We start from the raw sequence: 16,089 nt of genomic DNA, 5'->3' as shown, positions 1-16,089 counted from the left end.
CTTTTTCTGGAAGTTCCCACGGGAACGGTATCACGGGAATATAAGTTAAACGCGGGCAGAGCTGTGGTTACAAGCTACTATCGTACATACATACATATAATCACGTCTATATCCCTTGCGGGGTAGACAGAGCCAACAGTCCCGAAAGGACTGATACATGTAGCTTAAACGTTTACGTCAGTGAGTATACTTGTGGCTTCTTGCCGCTGCGTCCTCAACCCCCCTTTTTGGACTAGAACCCGGGGTGCGCCTTTGACAACATAAAACCCCGCCTCTACATCTTTCCACTGGACACTATCCCTGCATACTTTCGCTTCATTCTCATCCATCCACAAATGTCTTCATGCAAGCCGGCATTACGACGGCCTCTGTGGCGCAGCGGTAGTACGCTTGTCTGTGGACACCGGAGGTCTCGGGTTCGAATCCCGGCCAGGGCATGATGAGAAAAGAACATTTTCTGATTGGCCTGGGTCTCGGATGTTTATCTATATAAGTATTTATTATAAAATATAGTATCGTTGAGTTAGTATCTCGTAACACAAGTCTCGAACTTACTTCGAGGCTAACTCAATCAGTGTAATTAGTCCAAAAAACAAACAAAAAAACAAAAGCCCGTCAGTTTTAACCAAGATCCTCGATTGAAAAACCTGACTTATCCAATCCAGGGTCGTGGTCAGGTAAGGATTGTTTTATAAATCTTCAATACGCCAAGACCACATCCTTTGAGTCATAACCACAAAAAAAAATAGAGGTCAATGCACCCGGAAGATAGTGCGTGGCACGAGCTACCACAGGTGTTGGCTCGATATATCGATTAAAAATGATCGATATCGCATTTCTAATGACGTCACGCATCCTGCGCAGCTGTCCATTCGTTATTCAAATGGGGTGCCGAACAAGGGGTGAATTTTTTTATTGTTTTTTTTTTCCTATTATGCCAGATTTTGTATAATACTTTGATAAAGTAGATGCGCCTTTTCATGATTGAAATTATTCGCAGATGAAGAATTGTAAACGTTATTCTTAAAACCTGTTAGTTATTGTTGTGTCGTTTTTGTTATTTAACTGTTTTATGCCTAATTCTGACAAATAATATAGGTAAATGCAATAGTCAATTCAAATTCTTAACTAATAGTATAGGTAAATGCAAAAATGAGTAAGGTTATGTTTTAACGTTATTTCTTTACGATTATAAAATTTCAATATAAACTGTTCTTGTGTGATACTTATGTGATAAACAAATAACATAGTCGCGATTAAAGCTACGTGGTAACATACATACATACATAAAGTCAGGCCTCTCTCCCTGAGGGGTAGGCAGAGACTACATCTTTCCACTTGCCACGATCTCTGCATACTTCTTTCGCTTCATCTACATTCATGACTCTCTTCATGCAAGCTCAGCGGTTTCCAGGACTTCCTTAATTTGATCAAGATACGTTCGTCGGTAAATATAGATAAAAAACATATTTTATTTACTTTCGCAACTTCGTTTATTTTGACTAAATTGACAGACATTTGCAAGACTTTATTTTTATAGGTACCAACGTACCAATAGATGATCAAACGAACTTCTGGAAGCGAAGTTCGATCATTATTATATGAGTCGCTTCATTCGAAGATATAAGTTAACCAGGTTAATAATAAGATATAAGTTAATACCTAATCTTCATAAAATTTGTATATTTATTTATTTAGTTTAACTAGACTGTTGACTTTTTTAGCAGGCCCTATTGCCTGCTAAAAATAAATCTAGGGTTATAGTTTCTGAAATATAATGCTTACGTGTTTTTTTGTAAAATCTTTTTTAATATTTTTTATGTAGATACAATAAATAACCCAAAATTATATTTCTTTTCTGTGACAAAGCTTTACCGAAATTCATATTTAATTGAAAGCGAATCTACTTAATACTAAAACAAAAGAACAAAATATTAGTTCATTGAATATGAAATTGGCGTTTGGTATAGTAGGAACAAAAAGTCGTTACTTAGGTACGTAGGTAGTTAATTTTCGAAAAATGGACAGTTGATTGCAGGAAGCGACGACGGCCAACCGCAAATATATCCGGTTATAAGGGCGATACGGATATTAGTCAGTTTTGAAACCGGTTGCCGTGTGGTTCCCGGCACCAAGTAGGCTTACAAACTTGGGATTCTCCTTTTAGGCGATGAGCTAGCGACCTGTCGCTATTTGACATCATTAAGCTAAACAGCTGAACGTGGCCTTTCAGTCTCTTCAAGACTGTTGGCTCTGTCTACCCCGCAAGGGATATGGACGTTATTATATGTATGTATGTATGTTACTGTAACTAGAAGACGCCCGCGGCTCCGTTCGCGAAAAACGAAAAGTCACCATAATTCCCGTCCCCGCGAGAATTTTGAGAATTCCTCTCTAAGTTCACCTTTAGACCACTTAAAGAATTTACACGCCAAATTTCAAGTCTCCAAACCTAGCTGTTTGAGCTGTGAGTTGATATATGTCAGTCAGTCATTCACTCTCTTCTTTTATACAAGTAGATAGATAGGTATATGTGTGCCTGTAATTAGACTAACTAGGTAGGTCGCTTTTGAAAAAGGTTAGTAGTAAAAATCTTAGATAAGTCTTCTTCTTTAAATAAGGCAGGAAATTAAAAAAAAACTTGGATTTTTTTCTTTTAGGCGATGAAGTGGCAACTTGTGATCTCTTAGTCCACTAAACGTGAACTCCGAATGTTGTAAATTATTGGCACTGTTTGCCCCGTAAGGGATAAAGACGTAATGTATCTGTGTACGGGAATGATTGATTGATGATTCATTCATTCATATAATCATGTCTATATACCTTGCGGGGTAGACAGAGCCAGCGTTCTTGAAAGACTGACAGGCCACATTCAGCTGTTAGGCGATCCGCTCATAGAATTGAGATTAAAATAGTTTATTTATTTAAATTTACAACTGTACTAGAATGAGTATTATATCTGCAGTGACGTAACAAAAGTTAATGCTCTGAGGCCATATTACGTGGGATAGGGGCGCACCAGTTAGTGATGTAGTTGTTATCTCTAAAGCGTATTATCGATATCGGTGAAATTCATTACTTAGGAAAATCTCGCGTAAATAATTCTTGACTTTTAAATCGTAGTGATGTAACTGAAGTTGTTATCTCTAAAGCATATTATCGATGTCGGTTAAATTCATTATACTTAAGATAAACTTTAATAAGTCTTGATTTTTAAATCGTTTTTATTGATTATTAAAATAAAATTTTGGTTGACTGGAAAAAATCCCAATTGGAAATAAGTCCGCCATTACCAGTTCATATTCTTCCAAATCCAAGGTTAGAATTAATTTAAGTATAGTTACAATTAAAAAAAATTATTTCTTAATAACTACTTAAAGAAACTAATAGTACTTAGTAATAATTTTTATTTAATTTTTAATTATTACACACAGGTTATTCAGCCTAAACATCGATACATTACAATCATGGGTGGGTACATCACTATTCTCCCTTTGTCGCGTGTTACCGCCAGGTGCTTCAGGGGTCTACCGTGCCGTAACGCATCAGACCAGATCCTTACCGCTTTTGTTACAGCTAAATAAACATAAGGTCCGTTGAAATTATGAGTTACCTAATAAACACTGTCGCAAAACGTTTTTATTGGGGTGACATACCTAGTGCCGTGTGGTTCTTGGCACCAATAGAAAAAGAATAGGACTAGTCCATCTCTTTCCCACGGATATCGTAAAAGGCGACTAAGGGTTACGTTTATAATTTTGGGATTCTTCTTTAAGGCGATGGGCTAGCAATCTGACACTATTTTTATCCTAATTCTATTATTAAGCTAAAATGCTCGACGCGGCCTAGTAGTATTTTAAAGACTGTAAGCAACGTCTTCTCCGCAAAGGATATAGACGTGAATATATATATGTATGTATTAAAATATTTTATGTATGTATGAACGATGTTTGTTCGTCGACCTTTAGAAAACCAAATTTTGAATGTCTTGAAAAAGGGAGATGTTAGGAGTACCCGTAATCATCGAATGTGCATGAAAAGAGTAATGAGTGTGGAGGAAGCGGGAGAGGTCTGTGAGGATCGTGGCAAGTGGAAATCCACAGTCTCTGTCTACCCCAATGGGAAACAGGCGTGATGGTATCTATGTATGTTTTTTCATGAAGTGTCAGATATAAATATACATAACACATCATCTGCGTTTAGTAGAATGGCTCATTTAGTTTTGTATGTAGCAATTGGAAATCCATAGTCTCTGCCTACCCCGATGGGAAACAGGCGTGATGGTATGAATGTTGTATGTTTTTTAATGAAGTGTCAGATATAAATATAGATAACACATCATCTGCGTTTAGTAGTAAACCGCCGAACTTGCATGAAGAGAGTTATGAATGTGGATGAAGCGAAGGAAGTGTGCAGAGATCGTGGCAAGTGGAAAGAGGTAGTCTCTGCCTACCCCTCCGGGAAAGAGGCGTGATTTTATGTATGTATGTATGTACATCATCTGCGTTTAGCAGTAGGCTCATTTGCTTTTGTATACGCGGCGGCAAATGGCGTCAGAAAAACTATAATAAATTACCTTTTACCCTTTACCTCAACCAGGTGTTATGTTCACGGCACGGTACTTTTGTGATGCGTGAATTATACTTAAACCAGCGCTTGCCCGCGACTTCTTAAGCTCAGAACTTAGATATGTAGTTCCCATGGGAATTCTGGGAATTGTATGCGATTTAAGAAACATTCGTGAAAGGATAATCTATACTAATATTATAAAGCTGAAGAGTTTATTTGTTTGGACGCGCTAATCTCAGGAACTACTAGTTCGAATTAAAAATTTATTTTTGTGTTGAATAGACCATTTATCGAGGAGGGCTTGAGGCTATATAACATCACGCTTCAACTATTGGGAGCGAAGAAATGATGGAAAATGTGAAAAAAACGGGGAATATTATTCACCCTTGAGGGCTTCAATGATGCCCAAAAAAACTATTCCACGCGGACGGAGTCGCGGGCACTGCTAGAGTACCTATATATGTATGTAATGCCAAAGATAAGCTTTCCACGCCTCGTAGCTTTGATAGTAGCAATACGTCTGATAGTCATTCACATTATGATTTAATTATCCCTCTGCGGTAGACAGAGTTTAAACTATTTGTGATTTTTGTTATGTAATACAGTTTTTCCTTACTTTTGAGTACTATAAATAAATCAAATAAGTCCTGGCTGGGCTTTTGTTTAGGTGACGGGTTATTAATTTGGCATGAAAAACACTTACAAACATACAGTTACGTCTATATCTCTTGCGGGGTAGACAGAGCCAAAAGTCTCGAAAATACTGAAAGACCACGTTCAGCTGTATGGCTTCATGATGGTATTGAGATTCAAATAGTGACAGGTTGCTAGACCATCGCCTAAAAGAGGAATCTCAAGTTTGTAAGCCTATCCCTTAGTCGCCCTTTACGTCATCCGCGGGAAAGATAAAACACTGTATCAATTATTATAACAGGCAACGTTTTAAAAATACAAAATCGTTTTAAGGTGAAATAAGTATTAAGTACCTAGGTCTGCATGAGCATTAAGAATTTATCCTACGATGAGTTGAATAAGTTCTAATCCTAATGGAAGAGATTACCTAATTAATACTGGCTACTTAAGATGTCAGGACTTAACAGGCCTGATAAGGTCGTCCTGCTAAAGTTCCGCTTGAGGTGAGGCTGAATAGAGGAAGCAGCCAAGTGACAGTCGAACGAGGGCAAAACCCTCACTATACCCAGCGTCAGAGCTGATGACCCCGAGGAAACGTCGATGCACTCAGCCCATTACTTGCTGATCATAAGAATCGATTCCACACGTCAATTTAAACCAGCAGTGGAGAGAAACCTTTCTACATACTCATAAAATACAATAGTACCACCACCGGGTAGGTTAAGGGTGCATTGTAGAGTATTCGTATTAAACGACTGGACAAAATCACGTTTCCAAACGAATTTCTGCTTGATACTGGTTGCAATAGGGTCGAAATTTGGCTGTGTCATAATTGATCTAGGTTGTTAGTCGGTGAGGGTAAAGAAACAGGGGTGTTTGCAGGATGCGGGACGGGGAGACGGCAGGGTGCGTCGCGCAGGCGTGCTTCAGTCGCCCGCGCGACCCCGCTGCCGCCGGCCGCGCGCCATGGACGAGGCACGAGTGCGTGACCGCGCGCCTCTCACAGTCATAGTCGCCCCGAGCAACGCTTCGCCCCCCAGGCTATCCCCAGCCGACCTTTTACCCGACGGCGATGCGGCGTTCCACCCGCTGTCTGCCGTCAACGGGCGCCTGACCCCGCCGGGCCTCGAACCTGCCTCTTACGCGACCCTCACACCTCTACTCCCTTTGCCGCCCATCAGCACAGTCTCCGACAAGTTCGCTTACCATGCCGGGGGCACTTTCACTGTTATTCAACAGCAGCAGTCCTACGCGTCGTTATCACCAGCTCCGTACAATGAACCTTTATCGCCACAATCCGCATACAGCAGACGAAGTGCGTCGCCGAATTCTTTCGAGAGGCGATCGCCGACGCCGCCTTTACCTAGTCCGGGCCTGGACCTCAATGCTGCCCTCATGGCGAGAGAAGAGCAGCAACAACAGCAGCAGCAGCAGCAACAGCAACAAGCGCAGAACGATACAGAAGAGATAAACACGAAGGAGTTAGCTCAAAGGATAAGTGGAGAGTTGAAGAGGTACTCGATCCCTCAGGCGATATTCGCGCAGAGGGTGCTGTGTCGATCACAAGGGACGCTAAGCGATTTGTTAAGAAATCCAAAGCCGTGGTCCAAACTAAAATCGGGGAGGGAGACGTTCAGAAGGATGTGGAAATGGCTGCAGGAGCCGGAGTTCCAGAGGATGTCTGCGCTAAGGCTCGCAGGTATGGTTTGCATGACGCCTACTATTAGTAGTTAGATTGTGTTTGATAAGTTTTGTCAGACCGTAATGGAAATTCCCGACTTAGTCACGGCAACACGTAACACAAATTTACTGAAAATTACAATCAGTTATAATGAAAGTCAATATTATAATTTGTTGTGGTGTGAATATTCTTATTAGAATTAAGACAACAACTTTTTTTTCTTCTTTATGAATTGTGTTAATTTATTAGGTATCTACACCTAATTCTTTTTCATCACAAAATTTTTTTAAGTTTCTGATTTGATCTTATGGTTTTATTATTTCTTTAGTTAAATCTTTGTGAGCCTAAAATTTCTTATTGTTATCAACTCTCTCAACCTCTAGAATTTCATTCAGAGTTATATAAATATAATTAAGTTCACTATGACTTACTTGTTTTCTAACTTTCTTTTTCTTTTCCTGTCTTCACTTAAATTTATAATGAATAACCGATGTTTTATTGTTTCATGATGACAAAGTTGAAACAGGTAAGTCATGCGACTTGGGAGTATGTATTGTGTGTTACAAATTTGTTGTTATGTAATGCTTGTTTGATAAAAGAAGATTTTGTATTATTATTGTTCTTGTTATGTTGTTTTTGTCTGTTTAAAATTTATGTGAAGAGATCGGTTGGTTCTGACGTAAAGTTTTAGTGTATAACGTCTTAGTTAAAGTATTTAAAACAAAATAAGTCTCGGTATCAGTTTTGATTTCAGGAAGCTGAGAATTATTAAGTTAAAAATTTAGATTAAGTAGTATTAAAACTAAAGAGCATTTTAAATATTATATAAAAAATATTTTTGCATCGTATAATCAGCTGTGTGTATCGATTCAGTCAAATCGATACTACTACTCATTATCATATCTAAAAACACTTAACAAACATTCAATGGGTGTTGATATTGAACCTATGTTATTGTTTACTTCATTCACGAATCACTACTTATTTACCGTTAATCGTGTAATATTTCTTAAAACTTCTATAAATCAAAGTCTCAGACCATTTCTCATTATCATATCACGGTCTTGAATCCTCCATTTACATACATATCAAGTCGAAAACGGAAAGGGCCAAAAGTCACAAGATTCCAGTACCACGTTTAGCTAATTAGCTCAATAATGAAATGAGATTAGCCTTTAAGATAGAATTGAGTTTCAAATAGTGCAGGTTGCTAGCCCATCGCCTACAAGAGGAATCCCAAGTGTATGACCCAATCCCTCAGTCACTGTTTACGTAAACCATACGGAAAGATATGGAGTGGTTCTATTTTAAATTGCCCGAAACCACACGGCACAAAATCTTCAAAAGCCCAATCAACCATCACTGTAAATCAATTCACCGTTGGGGATGTCCAAAAAAGGTTGGGTTTCAGAATGTTTCTTATATTATAATGTAATTTTTTGAATAGTGCTTTGTTGGTGTCTCGTTTTGTCAGTGGAAAAGTAGGTACCGTATTTTTGCGATCTCTTTATTATATTTATTCCTGCCGCTATTTAGGGGCATCTCTGGAACAAGAAGAGCTGCGGGTCTTCCGGGCAAAACGAATCCATAACATTCACCTTTATTGGTTAAAACAAGAGTTACTGAACGCGGTTTACAAACACTACGTCAGCTGCTAGCATCGATTGGCGGCAATCGATGCGCACTCGTCACTCGCTCGATGCGGCGCGTCACTACGTTATGGCTCGTCTCACGTGGCAGATGAAAATCGAGCACAATGATGTAAAACAATGAGAAGAAATTTTATTAAATCACACCCAAAGTGCCGTGTGGTTCCCGGCACCAATAAATAGAATAGGATCACTCCATCTCGTTCCCATGGATGTCGTAAAAGGCGACTAAGGGATAGGCTTATAAACTTGGGATTCTTCTTTTAGGCGATGGGCTAGCAACCTGTCACTATTTGAATCTCAATTCTATCATAAAGCCAAACAGCTGAAGGTGGCCTATCAGTCTTTTCAAGGCTGTTGGCTCTGTCTACCCCGCAAGGGATATAGACGTGATTATATGTATGTAGGTATGTATGTAAGAAATTATTGAACCTAAACATGATTTAGTAAACAGGTTTGTCATTAGTATTTGATTTTGACTGCTCATGATGGTGTTCCCAATTGTATCTTCCGCCATTGTGTTTTGGGGCTTGGGGTTCGCTCTGTGATGTTGTCTTTCCACTATGTCTTATTTGTGGTGTCTCCAGATTTAAAGCAACTGCGTGGAGAGTCTAGTTTTTACCATTTTTTTTTACTATTGTGACTGATTGGTCCAAAAAACAATATGAGGGAGTGTCATATGTTTTTGGACTATTCTAAATCTGAATAAGAGTTCGTATGTTTGCTTCCATTTTGTAATATCGATGAAAAGTAGAGCCACTTTTCTGGTTTTTTCTGATACTATTCGCGCATTGAAAAGGGCTTAAAAGTATTCAGTGGCTCGATGACCATACGGTTCATTGTGACATGATTCGAAGCTTCCGAGAAAAAATAAAGGTATGTTACGTGCGCGTTTAAAACCTGGATTATTTATAAATACTTTGTGTATTCGCCTCAGTTTTAATACATTTAATGAGTATGAAAATAGCTCCACATATAATGGTATCCGCCATCTTGGATTGTCTGCGATGAAGCATTTAGCAATGTTAATTAGGCAGACCACCCAATGATATAATTTTGCTATTATGCAATTTATTTAAAATTAATGCGAAAGCAATTGGAATATATTTATATGAATCATTCTCATTTTTATGGTTTATTTGCAGGTTTTTACAAATTTCGAAAGTCAAAAGAACGATTTAGGCGCATCATTATGTTTTTTTAACAAAATTGAGAATTTTCTTTCTAACATTTTAAGAACACTTTTTGCTTTGAGAGTATTCCGAAAACCATGAGAACGGTAAAATAAGACTTTTAGTTTACGTGGTATGTGCATAATTTTTATCATTAGGTTATAACCACGTTTTTTCTCTATTCGACATGATTAGTGTAAAAGAGATATAAAAAAAGATAGATTAGATAGAACATAAGTGATGTTTAAGTTAGGCAAACAAGAATTTCGTAAAAAGTGAAATTCAACAAAACAAAACAAAAATGGCGTCCGAATAATAATAAAAAAATATAAATTATCTTATCATAGTTACTGTCACTACGTCAGCTGCGAGCATCGATTTGCAGCAATCGATGCGCATTCGCTCGATGCGGCGCGTCACTAGATAAGGCCTATCTCACACAGTTGTAGTTTGAGATATTTGTTTGAATAAAATTATAGGATTTTTTTTCTTTACACTCTAATTTTAAGTAGCATTTTGTTAACAATTCTTAGAACCATATCAAAGGAGAATGTCTGCATTAAACAGATTATCTCAATTCTAGATTGCAGATATTTATTTAAAATGAAGGGTAGACAGATCCCTCTTTTGTTAGTTAGAGTAACAATTAAAAGACATGTAATGAGCGAAAATATGTTTAAAATAACATAATCTCATGCATTGGATACTGCAGTTTTTGGGAAAGATTGAGCGCAAAATTTAATCAATGGGAATGTTATGAATAAGTTGAATAATAATTAAATAACTATACATACATATAATCATGTCCATTTCCCTTGCGGGGTAGACAGAGCTAACAGTGTTCAACTTGACTGATAGGCCACGTTCAGCTGTTTGGCGTAACGATAGAATTGAGATTCAAATAGTGACATGTTGCTATCCCATCGTCTAAAAGATGAATTCCAAGTTTATAAACCTTTAGTCTCCTTTTACGACATTCATGGGAATTATCGATATCTATTGGTGCCGGGAACCACACCGCAGTTTTAATAACCATTTATGAAAAATATCTGAAACAACAACCCTTTATAACATAAACGAGTTAATTAATTGCCAACGGGACAGATTATACTGATGCTCATATATACAGATTATACTATAATTTTACGAAACCAAGCAAAAGAAAGAATTTGTGAGCTCAGGGATACCATACAGTAAATCACAACACTACAGAAGAGAACCGCTTCCGATCGATGTCTTTATTTTTTGAGTTCGGTTATTTTCAAAACCTTCTGAGCTTAACAAAAACTTTCCTGAAAACCGCATCAAAATCGGTTCTGCGAAACGCTAGATAATCGCGGACAAATATACATACAAACATACACACAAGTCAAACTGAGAACAAGTTCTTTTTTTCAAGACAGTTAAAATGAAGCTCAATAGAAGAAAATAAAGAAACAGTACTTTATGCACTTTTGTATTTCATGTTTTGGACATACAGGCAGTGATGAAATACGCCCAAGAAACCTATTTACATTGTAGTATCATATCATTGTTGCCATTGGATTGATACTACCATAAAAGTTTATTAGAGTTTTCGATCTTCATGCCTTTAAATGTTTGGCGTATAAAAACTGGGACGATACAAATGGATATTTAATTGATGTAATATATAAATAACCTAAATTAATTATGTGATGATATAGCTTTTGCAAGTCGCTTAGTGATGGGAGTCGGTTTGTGTAAAAACCTGACTCATCCAATTAAGGATCCATGATCAAAGGCATATCCCGGGCTCTTCTCCAGAGAGGTGAGGACGCAACCGGGACTAAAGCCAGGAGGAAGAAGATATCACTATTGAAACTCATGGTCGTGAATAACAAATAAATAAATCCAGGACAAATAACACAGATTGAGTTAGATTCAAAGTAGGTTCTAGACTTAGGTTTTGAGATACAAACTCAATGATACTCTATTTTACAATAAAATAAATAGCCTTGGATTAATCAAACGAAAAAGTTAGTTTTCCATCAATTGAAATAATTTGAGCTATACAAAATTATTCTACAAACACTCGTGTATAAACCCTAAAAAATAGAATCCCAAACTCGAATCGGCTTTTCTAAAAGCAAAGGGCCACCACGGTGCGACAAGGCACATGTTCTCGTGACGTCACCGCCCCTCCCTCACACCCCCGTTGTATCGATCGAGCTCTCCCCCCTCTTACTTCAGGTCGGTCCCTCAGATTAACATGTAGTTATTTCGGGGTTACATTTTAATTATCTTCTTTAATTTATCAAAAATATAGCTTAGAAAAAGAGTTTGCTGTAACATTTGTGAAAAACTCGTCTATGTTTAGGCTATGTAAAATTGGAAGGTAGTAGTTCATAAACTAGACCACATTGTGAATGCCTGAATGATATATAAAAATAAGTCACTGGCTAAATACGAATGAGTTGCTAGTAATTTGTTGATATGATGGACACATAACTGAATTTTGCGATTTCTACTCTGTATTCCTTTTTATTACATTTATAATAATAACAATAAAGATATTTATGAAGATATTTTCGCATTTCTTAGTACATCAATAAGTAAGGTTTTATTTATTTTATTCTCAACAGATTTACTGTTACTACTAATCATATCTAAATATTAATTAAAAACCAACTAAATGTGATTTCACAGATACACCAAGTCAGCACCAAACAATAAAAGGCGACAATGTAAACAACACGCCAGCACCGTACCAGCCCAGGGAGTACCAGGGTGCTCCGCCCCCGGCTCAGGGCTCCATGTACCCAGGGCATCCATCCCCATGGGACACACCGGCATACGAACCAGCCGGGGATGTTTCTTGCTTGTGAGTCCCCCCCTTGATTTGAGTCCTGGTTTCCACCAAATCCTCATCCTTATCCATTACCCTGGAGTTGAATATTATTTGGTTATTTTTTTAATTTTTATTATTTTGTATAGTTTTAGTTGGGTTGATAAAAATTTTTGAGATAAATAATTAGTTTTCTGATATATTTTGTTTTTGAATGTATAAAATACGTTTCATTTACATTGATGACATGTTTTTTTACTTTGATTAGTGCGTTGGGTTATTGATTATTACTGATTTTTGTAAAATTTATTTTAAGTACTTCCTATTTTTCCGAAATCCTTCACCCTTATCTGTGGCTGCGTAGCAGTGGACTTGGTTTCTTTGGAGATGGTTTTTCGTAAAATAAATGTTTATAGCTTGTCGCAAAGGTAAAATATACACATATAAGTAACATAATTATAGTAATAATATTTTAATTTACACAGGTTGCTTTGTGACAAGCCTCCTTTTAGTTGTTGAGAGGGGAATGAATGGACATTTTATTTAATTTCTTTAATTTTTGTTCTGTCAGTCTGATGGAAGTAAATGTGTAAACTGTATAGTTACTTGCTCTTCTAGATGTTCATTTTTGGATAGGCAGTATCCTTCCTCTTACTCTTGTCTGGTTTCTTTCCTACTTTCATCTTTCTTCAATCGGCAAAGATACTGCCTAGACAAACAGAGTTGTTATCGTTTAGAAAATGTTTTATGAAAGATTATTTTATAGCTGTAGGTAAGTGTATTTTGTTAGCTTCAAGAAGCCAAGATGAATGTTAGACTGCTACCGCTGCCCCTCCCTCCCTTTTTGTTTTCCCCCCGCGCCCGGGCTGCCATAGTTTATTTGACATATGATTTTATAGGTGCCTGCGAGATTACAGAACCCTTTATTAATGTTGTTTACATTGTCGCCAGGTATGCGTTTTTATAAATAATACGTTTGATGTATAGATGTATTAGAGCTTTGATGTGGAATTCATTATTTAATTAAAGCAAGTATTTAAAAAAAAATATCATTCGAAACATTGAATTTCATATCAAGGCACATTTAGAATAGAGTTAGTTTTTAATTGTACATATTAAAAGGATTTCCCTAGTGTGAAATTATGAATTGTACATTTTTCATTCTTGGGAATTTGTATCATGAGTATCTGCGATGTTTGATGCCTTTCTCTTGTAAATGTAATTGTGATATTATATATCAATGTGCAGTTACTCATTTTATTAATAGTGCCGTCTAGTTTAAGATATTAGAACGTTTATATGTTTAAAACTGCGAGAAAAATGTATCTGTTTATATGCACTACTTAGCAAATATTATTAATGAATCTTAGCAAAAATTATTAATGTTACCTAATAGTATTTCCTTTGCACCTAAAACTTCATAAAATCTTGTAAAAGACCAATTGAGTGCATATGAACTGAATATAATATTTTCATCAATGTTAGTGGCATGTTTGTCGTTTAAACGTTTAAGTTATTTTAAAGAATACATACGTGTTTCTAAAGCTGAGTAAATCTTAACATTTTTGTATGAATCAAGTCATAAAATCTATGAGATTTGTAGCTGAAGTTATTCTTGGAGTTACAATTACGATTTTTATATGTAACGGTATAAAATGAATGATACGAAAATGTGTAAATTTACTCAGAATGCATTTCACGATAATATACTTGATGATTAATGAATTTATACATGTTTGTTGCAGCGGCCCAGATTCCACAGAGAGGCAGTAAGTATCTTTTCTTTTTATTGACTTTATTTTGTGTAAAACAGAGACCAATGACAATAGCTTCAAGCACGTACTGGAAGTACTTCAACTTATTAGTGAGAAAGAGTCTTTCAGAAACAGACAATCTGAGGAATTCAAAAAAATATTTAATTGAAGACATTACATGCCCACGTACTTACATAGACGGAAATCATTATAGAGAAAAGAAATTACAAATTCGTAACGTTAAAATTTAAATTACAGAACTACCTTTATGATCCAGATTCATTTTCTGACATCTCTATTTCTCTAGAATTTCCTGTTATCGCTATTCTCAGCTTTAAACCTATTGGCTTATTATGATTTGAATTATAATTGAGGAGCAGCTGAGCTTAACCTTTCAGACATTTCAAGATTGTTGGCTCTTCAGTGAGGGATAAACACATGATTATATTTTATGGATGTATGTACGAGGATGTTTTAGGTCGTAATAAAATTTCAATTGCCGTGTGGTTCCCGGCACCAATACAAAAAAGAATAGGACCACTCCATCTATTTCCCATGGATGTCGTAAAAGGCGACTAAGGGTTAGGCTTACAAACTTGGGATACTTTTTTGGGCGACCTGTCACTAGTTGAATCTCAATTCTATCGTTAAGCCAAATAGCTGAACGTGGCCATTCAGTCTTTACAAGACTCTTGGCTCTGTCTACCCCGCAAGGGATATAGACGTGACCATACATACGTATGTAAAATTTCAATCACATTTCCCTCGCTTTCGCACAACTCGCTGAAAGACTAAAATTTTCCATTGTTGGTATTCCAGGTTGCAAGCGCAAGGAGGACATGGGTACGGATACCATGCCTTCCCCGAAGAAGCCCCGTTTGGTTTTCACAGACCTCCAGCGGCGTACTCTACAGGCTATTTTTAAGGTAATTTAAAATTTCCTTCAAAATTATTACAATTTGCAAAGTTCTTGAATTAAGATGAATCAGTAAAATCGTAAGTGTTTTCATATAATTTTATTTCTTCACGATTTTTATCTGACAATGTTTGAAATTCTTGATTAATTTAAAAGGAACTTAATCTTCCTACATTACAAACTTTAAATTTTTTTTTAAATCCACAAGATATAAAATTTGATTGCTAGAAGTTTAAATTGAGTTATGGTCTATTTTTTTAAAAACAAATGTGTCCGAACCTGTATTATAGACTTGGCTACATCTGAAAGTCAAATTTCAAATCTTCCAGGAAACAAAGAGGCCGTCGAAAGAAATGCAAGTAACCATAGCGAGACAATTAGGATTAGAACCTACAACCGTCGGTAACTTCTTCATGAATGCCCGAAGGCGTTCTATGGATAAGTGGAAAGACGACGATGCACCGTCTGAGTTAGATCAGCAACTAGACGCCGATGGTCTAGACCATGTGCCCAGTCTAGATTCAGGTGAATCTGAGGAGGATCACGACGATCAGGACGATCATCTCTTGTGACGCCGTATCCCCCACCATCAGCTGTTAGTTCTATGAGCTGAGCTTGGAGTTGGCGTCAGTTATTCGAATGTTTAAAATTTCATTTATCATCTATTATTTTTACTATGTCTATGAGCAATAACGGATTAGTCAACTATCGTTGTATTTTTACTTGTTATTCTGTTTGTATTGAAGTAAATTGGCATTGACTACTCGTAGCATTCAAAGTTTTTTTTGTTGGCAATGAATATTTTCATTGCCAACAAAAAGATCTTTGAATGCTATCGTTTCATGCCATGGATAATTTTCAACAATTTTTGCTTTTGTGTATTAACTAAATGTTTTAGGTATCAAGGTT

At 36.7% G+C, this 16,089-nt stretch overlaps 1 protein-coding gene across 1 annotated transcript; it reads left to right on the top strand.

The window, feature by feature from the left end:
- Positions 1–6,153: 6,153 nt before the first annotated feature.
- On the top strand, positions 6,154–15,752 carry LOC106136519 (hepatocyte nuclear factor 6-like). Its single transcript, XM_013337090.2, has 4 exons — positions 6,154–6,901; positions 14,256–14,279; positions 15,084–15,190; positions 15,510–15,752. The coding sequence occupies exons 1-4, from the start codon at positions 6,169–6,171 to the stop codon at positions 15,750–15,752; spliced, it is 1,107 nt and encodes a 368-aa protein (XP_013192544.1). The 5' UTR covers positions 6,154–6,168.
- The last annotated feature ends 337 nt before the right edge of the window (positions 15,753–16,089 follow it).

The sequence above is a fragment of the Amyelois transitella genome, chromosome 25, assembly GCF_032362555.1.
Source record: "Amyelois transitella isolate CPQ chromosome 25, ilAmyTran1.1, whole genome shotgun sequence".
Taxonomy (NCBI): domain Eukaryota; kingdom Metazoa; phylum Arthropoda; class Insecta; order Lepidoptera; family Pyralidae; genus Amyelois; species Amyelois transitella.
Note: the sequence above shows the minus strand (reverse complement) of the source record. Positions and strands in the feature narration are given on the sequence as shown.